The sequence below is a fragment of the Belonocnema kinseyi genome, chromosome 8, assembly GCF_010883055.1.
Source record: "Belonocnema kinseyi isolate 2016_QV_RU_SX_M_011 chromosome 8, B_treatae_v1, whole genome shotgun sequence".
Taxonomy (NCBI): domain Eukaryota; kingdom Metazoa; phylum Arthropoda; class Insecta; order Hymenoptera; family Cynipidae; genus Belonocnema; species Belonocnema kinseyi.
This window is the reverse complement of record NC_046664.1, coordinates 32,093,481-32,105,656: the sequence shown is the minus strand read 5'-3', so window position 1 is coordinate 32,105,656 and position 12,176 is coordinate 32,093,481. Positions and strand designations below refer to the sequence as shown.

The 12,176-nt window shown below is 31.0% G+C and overlaps 1 protein-coding gene across 1 annotated transcript in view; it reads left to right on the top strand.

Moving 5' to 3' along the window:
• The window catches only part of LOC117178215 (protein retinal degeneration B), an 85,616-nt gene that overhangs the window by 55,591 nt on the left and 17,849 nt on the right, over nt 1-12,176 (top strand). The window contains exons 17-19 of the mRNA XM_033369522.1: nt 2,894-3,043; nt 3,124-3,304; nt 3,372-3,646. Coding sequence (XP_033225413.1) covers nt 2,894-3,043; nt 3,124-3,304; nt 3,372-3,646 — 606 coding nt within the window. The remainder of the gene's footprint in view (nt 1-2,893; nt 3,044-3,123; nt 3,305-3,371; nt 3,647-12,176) is intronic.

The window sequence follows — 12,176 nt, the reverse complement described above, 5'->3', positions numbered from 1 at the left end:
GCTATCGAAAATGGCCATCTTTAATAACAACACCCTAAAAATCATTTTTTGGAATGCTCAGGGTATCCTTAAAAAAAGACACGAACTAGCCACTTACCTTCAAACAAATAAAATCACAATTTGCTTGCTTAGCGAAACTTTACTTCGCGAATCCTTAAACATCAATCTGGTCCGTGGCTACAAATTATGCCGGAATAACACTAATAGAGGTACCGCGATCCTAATCCAAGAAAACATCGACCACCAGGAACTAATAATTCCTGAACTCAAAATCCTAGAAGCCACGGTAATACAAATAAAAATTCACGGGAAACCATATGCCATCGTCTCGCTCTACTAGACTCCCTCTCGTGAATTTAGAAAAAATGATTACAGAAAAATATTTAAACTAGCCCCCTCGGTAATCGCTGCAGGGGACCTGAATGCTAAGCACTTGGCTTGGAATAGCAGAACAACAAACAAAATTGGAAAACAATTATTTGAATTCATAAACGACAAACACCTGGCTGTCTCTGCACCAGACTCGTATACATTTTTCCCTCACAACACTAAACATAAACCTGATATTATTGACCTTGCAATTATCAAAAATAATTTCTACAACCATGAAACTCTTACCATTGATGAATTAGACTCAGATCATCGACCAGTTCTCTTGAGCCTTTACACTAACTGTGAAAAGGCCCCAGTCACACCTCGCTATAACTTCGCAAAAGCAAACTGGCAAACATTCAATTCCACTCTAGAAACTGAAATTCACTTTAAACCCGCGCTAACAAACTCTACACACATTGACGAAGCCATAACTAATTTAACTTTAAGCATAAAAACTGCAATCCACGCTTCGGTCACTCTGTATACCGTAAACAAATACGATCCACCTCTCAGCCCCGAGATTGAAGACCTTATCGCTACCCGTAATAAACTCTGCCAAACGCATCGAAAAAATAAAAGCTGCATTCTCAAAAACACAATTAATCACCTGCGTAAAACAATAACAATTAAAGTTCAGGAGCACAGATGTAAAAATTGGAATACAGAAGTCGGTAAACTTCAAATTAAAGATAACTCTATATATCGTATGACCAAAGCTCTAACGAAGCCGCGTACCAATATTCCCCCTCTTAAAAAGCCGGATCAAACATTGCACTTTCTCCAACCGACAAAGCAAATCTCTTAGCAGCAAATTACGAAAGTAACTTCGCTCCATACGCCGAGCCATCTGACCCGCAACACATTACTGAATGTAAAAAAATAGTTTCCGACTTCCTCAAAATCCCGAGCACGGACAATTTTAAGAAAATAACCTATAAGGAATTAAAAAAACACATTAAAAATACTAAAAATAGGAAAGCACCCGGCCCTGATTCAATTTCAAATCTAGTCCTCAAAAAGTTCCCTATCTCGTGGCTGATTCACCTTGCACTTATCTTCAATGCCTGCATTCGACAAAGCTATTTCCCGGAAACTTGGAAAATGGCTCATATTCTAGTTTTTCAGAAAAACTGTAAGGATCCATATCATCCAACCAGCTACAGACCAATTAGTCCACTAAATACTATGAGCAAAATCTTTGAAAAAATAATACATACTCACTCGCGTAAACTACCACCTCGAGGAAAACAGCATCCTTAAATCACAACAATACGGTTTTATAAAAGGTCACTCTACCCAGCACATGATGCTTAAAATCACCGAAACCATTAGTTTAAATTTTAATCGAAGAAAACAAACTGGAGCTGTTTTCCTCGATGTAGAAAAAGCTTTTGATAGTGTCTGGCATGTAGGATTGCTTAGAAAATTAATAAATTACAATTTCCCAAGAGGACTCATCCTCTTTATAAACTCCCGAAAATCTTAAAAATACTTAACCAAGCTCTTGAAATCATTAAGGCATGGGCTAAGCTTTGGAGAATAAAAAATAATATAGCAAAGTCAGAATCAATTCTTTTCTCAGTCAGAAAACCTGTCAAAATAGATCCACCAAAAATGTTTAACGAACCAATAGAATGGAAAAATTCCGTAAAATACCTAGGGGGTAAACTTCATAAACGTCTAGATTGGAAGCAGCATATCCACGAAACTAAAAGGAAAGCTCTCGGGGTTATCTCGCGTTTAAGCCCTATTATTAATAGACACTCGAGTCTAAAACCTGAGTATGGAATCCTAGTTTACAAAATGTTTATCCGACCAATCATAACCTACGCCTGTACAATATGGGGTGGTGCGTCAAAAAGTAACATCAATCAGATCCAGATTATACAAAATAACTTCCTCAGACGCATCACAAAAACACCTATATATACCAAGAACTCTGTCCTACACAGAGAATTTCAATTACCTTATATTACGGAGTATATCAAAGAAACCGCGACTAAATTCTATGAAGCAGCATCATCATCACCTTTTAAACATATCTCCTCTCTCGGGAAATATGATTTTGATCCGCATCGCAAGCACGCGATGCCAAAAGACTTCCTCATGAAATAAGTCTAACAACGAATTTCATTTTTCGACCCCTCTACCCCTTCCCACTCTTCTTCTTTACTTTTATTTTATAAAATAAATTATCAGATTTTGTGGGTTTTTCCCGTATATGGGCTTTTTTCCCACATATAACAAACGTCACTCTTAAATCAAGTCATGGCAAATTTCTCACAGATTGTGTAACAATGCCCAAACGGGTAACGCACAACAACTTCTTCCAGTCCGATCATTCTTCGGGGAGATCATTATTCGCGAGTGCGCCAGCCGCCCACTCCCGTGCATTGGATCTCACGAGAGGGGGCGATGGTTTGGGCCCCCTCACCCCCTTTTTTTTAGTGAATTAGATTACTTACATTTTAAAAAAATGAATTAAATCACTTAATTTTTTTGTTTATTTTTGTTTTAGGGGTGATCACACGTCCGTAGACTTTTTCATGACCGTGGTACCACCTAGAACGGAGTGTGTCGTCTTTAGTATCGATGGATCCTTTACTGCCAGTGTTTCCGTAAGTGGCAGAGATCCTAAAGTTAGACCAGGCGCTGTCGACGTAGTAAGGTACTTCAAACTTTTATGCCACAACTTTAGTTTTGATTTATTTATACAAGTTACAAACATTAACATTTCCCACTCTGCAGGCACTGGCAAGAACTGGGTTACCTAATAATTTATATAACAGCGAGGCCAGATATGCAACAGCAAATTGTGCTCTCTTGGCTTTCGCAACACAATTTTCCTCACGGACTTGTTTCCTTCGCTGAAGGAATCAATAAGGACCCTCTTCGCCACAAGGCTGCGTATTTGAATAATCTTGTACAGGTATTTAGTACCAAAAATCTTTCTTTGATTAATATATTATAGAATACTAATTTCCTTTTATTTGTAGGAACACGGAGTGATTATTCATCAGGCTTATGGCAGCTGTAAGGACATAAGTGTCTATACCTCGATAAATCTAAAACCAAATCAAATCTTCATTGTCGGCAAAGTACCAAAGAAGCAGCAAGCTTTAGCCACGGTTCTCAGCGAAGGCTACGCTGCTCACTTGAGTACTCTTCAAGCTCACGGTGGCTCTCGACCTGCTCAGGGAAATGCCCGAATGGTTATTCCCAGAGCACAATTTGGACTTCCGGGTCAAAATTCTTCGCTACGACGGAGAAGGTGAGTCCCAAGTTATTTACAATTTCACAATTGGAACGTTTCAGCTGCCTCTATTTTTCCTAATCTCGGAAGTGAAATCTTGTTTTGCTATCTTAACATTTTGTTTCAAGGAAAGAGGAATAGTTGAAGCTTGATCTAAAAAGTAAAAGGCAGCAAGCAAAATTTGGAGAACTCACTTATTGTGAGTGCTAGAATGAAAAGTAGGTTTGGGTATAGACCCTGAAGACGAGATGTTTTAAAGAGAAGCAAATCCTCTGAATAAGAGAAGTGATTCTTTGAAATATAAATATCAATTTTCAGAGGATGAAAGGTATTTAGAGAGTTTAGCAGTGCCCGAGTAGAGTAGTCGCAGCTTCTACATCACAGATTAGAGGTGAAGAAAGATCATTGCATTTGTCTTCCAGTTTTTGTACAGAAGTCTGGTCTGGTATTCACATAATGATTGCCTAGAACTTTTGATATTTTTTACACTTAAGAATAAAAATAAGGGAGAGGAGGAATATATTGTGAACGAATTAGGTAATTTTGATGAGACATTTGGAGATTTTTGGGGTCGTCACGTGACGACTGTTGTGTTCCAGTAACGACACAGCAGTCAGCTCGCCGGCGCGCAACAGCGTGCACTTAAAGCGGAAAGGCTACCTTAGTAACCATCTAACACACGCCTAATATCTGCGTACAATTTACTTACTTACATTGGTAACTATCTCTCTGTCTTTCTCTGTCTATCCCTGCTACTCCTATGCCTCAGTCTTTAGGTAGAGAGGATTGTTTCACGCACGTTAATTTTGTTAGTGAAAAATAATGTACATTTTATCATTGCCCAATGTCTATTTGTGCATTGCCCGTTATCCACGGTAGATTCTAGATCGAAAATTTCCTTAGGAAATGAACTTTAGACTCTTTTTTGCTATGGAAATATCATTCATTTTCAGAATTCACAATCATTTTCTGACTTTTTCCCTAGACGAAAAGACAAATATCCAATATTTTATTCCGGTATTAGATTTCCGTTGAGAAAAAAAGTTTTTATTCAAATGTAGAATTTTAATATTTGTATAGTTATTTATTAATAAAATCATATACTGTGTTTTACGGGTTCAAAGAAAATATTTAGAAAGTTGACAAACCAATTTTAAAGAGAAAATCCTGTTTGCTCTGTGATGTCAACCTAAAATTGGATAAAATTGCGTAAAACTTACCAATCTGCTTTAAATTCTTTGATCGTTTTCATATATATTTGATAAAAATATCGCGTAAACTTCAGGGATTTGTTAAAACTCAGGGTGACTGTTTTAATTGAGGGAAAAAAATTTCCGGTTTTTCACGATTCGCAAACATTTTTCGCGATTGTTGAAATCAAAAAAGTTCGAACTTTTAAAGCCAACATTTTTTTATTTTAATTAAATAAAACTAAACAATAAATTAAAGCACTCAAAATGGAACTCTTGAATTTTAAACTTTTATAATTAAAGCTTACAAAATTTTCATCAAAAAATTTTTTATTCAAACGCTCAATATTTACACTTATGAAATGGAAGCTTTTAACATTTTTCAAGTGTACAATTTTGAATTAAATGCTGGTAAACGTAAAAAAATTAAATTTTAAACATTTATAAAATGAACAGTTCAAATGTTTCTGGTTTAAAAAACTAAGCAGTTTTCAGTTAGAAACATTAAAAATTGAACGATTGAAACAAAATTTTAAACTAAACATTATTTTAATTAGATCATATTATTTTTCTTTTAAGACGTTTTAAATAAATAATTGTGCAATGGTTACCTATACATCAAAATTCAAAACTTCTACTCACAAGTTAAATTTTGTTTAATTGAATAATTAAAAGTGTAACGTTCTAAATCTAAGTTTAGAGGAACGTCTGAAAAATCCCGAAAAATAAAATTGCTGAGATTATTAAATGTCGGAAACTATAAAATTGCCTGTGCAAAAAATTTTCAAATTATAAAATTACCGAAACTAAATAAAGAAAAATTGTCTGAATAATAAATAAATATTGAATAAAACAACACCAATTTTTTCATTAAATAAAAGTGTTTTATCCATTATTTTATTATTATTTAACAATTTCTTAATCCTTTAGGTTCAGAAATTTGATAATTCGTGAATTTCCCTACGGTTGGCAATTTTACAGTGTGGCATATTTGATCATAAATGCAATTTTAATTCAGGAATTTTCCAATTGAGTAATATCATAAACTGCCGAGAATTTTATTATTTTGATTGAATTTTCCAGTGAAGCGAATTTTATTTTTTGGGTTGCTTCATTCGTTTCTAAAAATTCAGATCTTTTGACGGAAATTTCATCTTTTTTTTTTTAATGCAACTGGTTGATTGAAAATTGAACGGTTTTGGTTAAGGATTAAACTACTCTGTTAAAAGTTGAATTACTTGGTTAAAAGTTAAATTACTTTGTTAGAAATTCATTTTTCTGGTTGAAGATTTAGCATTTTGATTGAAAACTCATCGCTTTCATTGAGAATTTTACTATTGTGTTGAGAATTCGTTTTTTAAAGTTTAAAAATAAATGTTTTAAACTGAAAATGTAACTATTTCATTTTTAGTTGAAAATTAATTTTTTAAGCTTGAGAATTTAACTAGTTAGTTAAAAAATTAACTAATATGTTAAAAATTCATTCTTTTGCTTGATGTTTGGCGAATTTACTTGCAAATTAATCTCATTGGTTCAAAATTTAATTCTTTTGTTGACAATTCATATTTTTTGGTTCAAAATTAATTCTTTAAACTAAAACTCGAACTATTCCATTTTTAATGGATAATTGGTATTTTTTAGTTGAAAATTAAAATATTTTGTTGGAAGTTCATCTATCATGAAAGAAATTTAATTTTTGTTTGTTAAAAATTAAAATCTTTTTTTATTCTGAATTTAACTATTTTGTTGAAAATTAGTCTTCTTTGGTAAAATTCAACCGTTTTTAACTATTTAATTTTAACCGTTAAAATTGTTAAATTATTTATATTCAGAAACATGTTGCAATATTAATTATTCTTCAATATTTAATAGTGAAAATTTAAGAAATTTAAATTAGATTAAAATACAAATTAAAAGTCCAATTTAACGTCCAATTATACAATGGATGCAAACTCCTGTTAAGAAACTCCGCTTTTAATTGTTTAAGTCTTGTTGAACTAATGAAAAAAATGAAAAAGAAAAGATGCACAATCCAAAACGTAAAAGAAATGTGAGTAAATGATAAAAATGCAAATCATCGTAGTGACTAACGTGAAAAATATAAATTCTCAAATGCCCGTTCATCAAAAGATGGCCCGACATTTAATACAGTTTCCGCTTTTTGTTCTTGGGGTTTTTCCTCGAAATCTCATTTCGAAAACTGATTCGTTCTCGAGCACAATTTCGTACATTAAGAATAATCGGCTCCACTTGGAAAATGTTTTCCCAAAATAATATTTATTTTATTCAAAGTAAAATATCGAACGCACACAGGAAATATTTCGTCCTGGCTCTACCTGCTTAAAATATAAGCATTCATTCCAGAAAAAATTACCTGCCTTCCTACAGCTATATCTAACAATCCAAAAAAGCAGTCACGCCAACAGACTCACTCCACGGTTCTCAGTCTTACGACCCAGGTGCGAAAAAATACCTAAGGGATTACGTCCCGGGACGCATCCGACACCGGAGCTTGAGGCCCACGTTAGGGCATTTTTGATCATACAAAATAATCCTGAAATCGTACACCGTTTAAAAAAATATAAGAAACATTTCTTAATGAACAATTAAATTAATTTTCAAAGTTATTTTTTAATTCAGTCCATTTAATTTCACTAAATAAAATAATTGTTGCTTAAATAGATTTTAAAAAAATGTACAAAGAGATCAATTTATTGGAATTCTTTAAATAAGACACAAAGACACAAACTACACGTTCGCACAGATTTTGCGCCCTACTTGATTAGAAAATAAAACGGTGTATGCCAAACTTTTTCACGTGTTTAAACCATTAGTAACATCCTGTTCTAAATTAGTTTCCGATTTTCAAACGTGAATAACAATTAAATATTTTTTATGAGTGAAAATAAAAAGTTTGAATAATTCAATAAAAATGGAGTTTTGTCAAAAGTATTTCAGAACATAACATTTTTTTTCTATTCAAGTTAATCACAATAAGTATAAAAAAAAATAATAGTAGAGATAAAAAGAGGGACCTTATTTAAAATTTCAATTTTTTCAAATATAATGGTAAATATTTAATTTTAAGTCGCTAAAAATATTTTGTATGCCGAAATAATAATAATAGATCTGCTTTTAGAGCCTTCGTATAGGTAAATGGAGATTTATTTTGCATTTTATTTATAATATAATTAGACCGAACCCATTTTAAATCAGACAGGGCCCTACACTTGAAATCACAGAAACTCTCGAGGGCGAAAAATGTTGTTTTTAGAGGAAATTAGGCGACAAGTATTTTTCCGATTTCCAAACAGATTTTTTTCTAAAAATGTATGCGTACTTGAATTTTGCACTTTGTTTTTCGAAATACCCGAATTTTTTTCGTTTATATTAGAAAACTGACAGCGGTTTTTCTGAAACTCAAAAAACCCACCTTTAAATTTTTTGTCAAATTTTTTTTAACTTGTACTTGGATAATGAAGATATCTTGTAAGTCTGATGCTGCCTAAATAACTTTTGTAGCCAAGAGAATTGTTTTTATGTTACAAACTAATTTTCTATTTTTTCTTCGAAACAATGATAGATACGAAAAAATGTTAAGTGGAAGTTTGCATATCTAAAAAAGTTTTACGAAAAATGCCTTGGTTTTTTGCGATATTTTTCATAGTTTACGAAAAAATTTCAAAAATTAGATTTTTAGGGGAAAAAGGTAGGGTTTTTAAGAAAAAGTTTTTTATTATTTTCTTCTAACTATGAAAACATGCAAAAAGTATAATTTCGGGAAAACCCCACCTTTTTTATTTTTCTAAATATTTTTTTTAAGTTTCTGCTCATCAAAGAATGGCATTTTAGCAGCATAATGCAGGCTAAACCATTTTTGAGGGCGGGAGAATATTTTTTCCTAAAAATGTATTTTTTGAATTTTTTCGTTAAACTAAGAAAATTATCGCAAAAGAACAAGAGCCATTTTTCGTTGAAATGTTTTAGACGTACAAACTTTTAAGGTAACATTTTTTCGTATCCATCATTGTTTCGAATAAAAAGTAGAAAATTCTTTTGTGATAAAAAACAATTCTCTTGGCTACAAAAGTTATTTAGCAAGCATCAAACTTACAAGATATCGTCATTATTAAAGTATGAGTACAAAAAATAAATTGACAACAAATTTAAAGATGGGTTTTTTAAAGAAAACCGATTTTCAATTTTTTTCAGAAAACACGCTGCCATTTTGATAATTTTAACCCCTTTTTCAGGATGAAAGATATAGAGGTTTAAAGAAAAAAAAGCGGGTTTAAAATAAAAACACACAAAATTCAAATACGCATAACTTTTTAGAAAAGAATTTGTATGGAAATCGGAAAAATAGGATCGCCTAATTTTCTCTAAAAACAACATAGTTCGCCCTCGAGAGATTCTGCGATTTCAAGTTTAGGGCCCTGCCTGATTTGAAATGAATTCGGTCATTAATAAAACAAGTAACTTCAAGGTTCTTTAATATTACTTTTAAATAAAAAAATAATGGGAATATATTTAACTGCCTTTAATTAATGAAAATAAATTTGGTATTACAGGATGACAAAGTTATTCAAAAAAATGTATCATTTATGTGGGGGTAACCTAACAACCATGTGTTTTTTAGGTAAGAAATTAATGTTTTTATGAATATTTTCTGCGTAAACTCATCTCCAAAATATAGTACTTCTAATAATAAACACTGAATTGGTGTACGATATAATGGTATTAACATTTTAATCCATAAAAATAAAAAAATAAACTGTTTTTTACCGGATTCTAAAATTCATTTTAAAAAATACGTGCATTAACGGTTAGATCTTAAGCTTTTAGAAAAAAAGTTATAACGTCATAAACTTGACACATTGAGAGAAAACTGGAAACTATATTGAAAACCAAAACAAAAAGAGGCTTAAATGCAAAATATATTAATTTAAATCATAAGTTTATCCTTTAATATTAATTATTAACATATCATCAGGAAAAAAATTAAATAAAGGAATTCTGATTTTTTTAAAGAAGCTGTAACAATCAAAATAAGGAAAATAAATTTTTGAAAAAATTCCCTCGGGGTTTCTTCATTTCAAAGGAAAAGCCTGAATAAAGAAAATTATTCTCATCATAAGCCGAATGAAAATTCGTTTCATATGAGAACTTTCCTGACTTTTCTTGGGCTCCTGGCTTTAGCATCTAAGAAAATTTTTCTGTACATGCTGTAGAATACAACAAATTCTAAAATTGAATTATGGTTTTTAATTCTGATTTGAACCAAATAGAAAAAATTATAAAAACGAAAATAGTCCAAGAAAAGGTAGAGCCTAATCTAAAAAAAAATTAAACAAATTATCCACACGCCGGAGAACCAGCGTGCCACTACGAGATTTTATAACAATACACAACCTGTCTTCGTACCGGTTCGAACCTTTCGTTCCCGACGAAATAAAAAATTTAAAAAAAAATAAAAAATTCACTCACCCTCTACGTCCTTGCGTTTCCAAAGCAGTACGAGCTGAAAATAAAATAATTATTAATTAATCAGTCGCAGTAGCTTAAAAATATGTTATAAACAACAGATTTCAGAGCCTAAAATGCACTCAAAACAAGGTAAATGATATGTCAAAAAAATATGGGAATAATAGGGGTATAAATTCTTGTAAACCAAAATAATGTGTAGGTATCATATTGAATTAAATATGAAACGCTTCAGATTTCAAGTTCAAGTATATTTCATTTTCAACAAAATAGAATCTTCAACTAAGGCAGAGGATTTTTCAACCAAATAGTTTAAATTTCAAGCGAAAGAGACGAGTTTTTAACAAAATAGTTGAATTTTCAACTTAAAAAAAAACTAATTTTCAACCAAATGGTCAAATTTTCAAACAAAAAGATTCAGCCTTATTTAAAAATAGTCGCATTTTCAACCAATTAGTTCAATTATTAAGCCAAAAAGACGAATTATTTAGAAGGCTGAGTTTTAAATCCAAAAGGACGAATTCTGTATCCAAAAAGAAAAATGTTGAACACTGCAGTTAAATAGACGACCGAAAGAGATGAATTTAAAAATAGATTTAAATAAACGAAACATGTAATAGTTTATATTTCAACTAAAGGAGGATTAAATTTTTTACAAAAAACAGTTGAAATCAACAAAAAATATGCATTTTTAAATAAAAATGTAATACTTGAAACTGTTGCCAAAAAAATTTTATTTATACTCAAAAACAGTTGAATTCTCCTAAGAAGAGTCCTTTTCAACAAAAACGTTGATATTTTACAACATAAGAGTTTATTTTTCAACCCAGAAAAAGTTGAATTTTCAACTCGAAAATATGAATTTTCTGTACAAAAGTTATTTTACAATAAAATAGTTGAATTTTCGACCAAGAAAATAGAATTCTTGACCAAGAATACTACGCTTGAAGAAAATAGTACAGTTTTCAACAAAATAATCAAATTTTCAACAAAACAGCACAAATTTTCTATCGAAGAAATTAATTTTCAACTAAAATTATATATCTTCAGGAAAAAAAGAATTTTTAACATAGCAGCCCAACTTTCAACCAAGTAATTGAATTTTCGATTTAAAAAACATTTTGAAGCCAAAAAGACGAATTTTTTTAAATCAAAGTGGAACTTCCAACCAATAAGATTATTTTTCTACCAAAAATTACGAATTTTCCAGTAGACATGAATTTTCAACTAAAAGCAATCAATTTTCAGTCGAAAATAGAATAGTTAAATTTTCAGATAAGAATATTAACTTTCAACAAGAACAACAAAATTGAAGAAAATAGTTAAATCTTCAAACAATAAAATTAATTTTTGACAAAGTAGTTTAAGTTCCAACCAAGTAGTTGATATTTTTACTCACAAAATATCAATTTTCAACGATAAAAATAATAGTTCAATGTTGAACTAAAACGATCAATTTCCAGCCGAAAAAGGAATACATAAATTCTCATTTAAAAAAAAATTTTTTTTTTTAATTTCAACAAAAAAGAATTGAAGAATTGACTTTCAACAAAAAAGAATTGGATTTTTTTTGGAACATATTAATTCAATTCACATTTAAACAAAAAAAACGGGAAAAGGGGGAAGTTTCTTGAAAAGAGGAGAAAAAGAGGAATTCTTTTGAAAATGGGGAAATAGGGAAATAGGGAAAAGACTGTTAAGTCTCGAATAAGTATTGTCTTGAAATACAAACATAAATGCTACTTACAATGTAGATCAGTAGCACCGTAAGTCCGTAGTACAGTCTGTCAAGTTAAAGCGTGGGTAACTTTTTTGGTAAAATATTTTATTTAAACGCATGTTTCTACATGGAATTACATTTGTCAAGGTGTCGA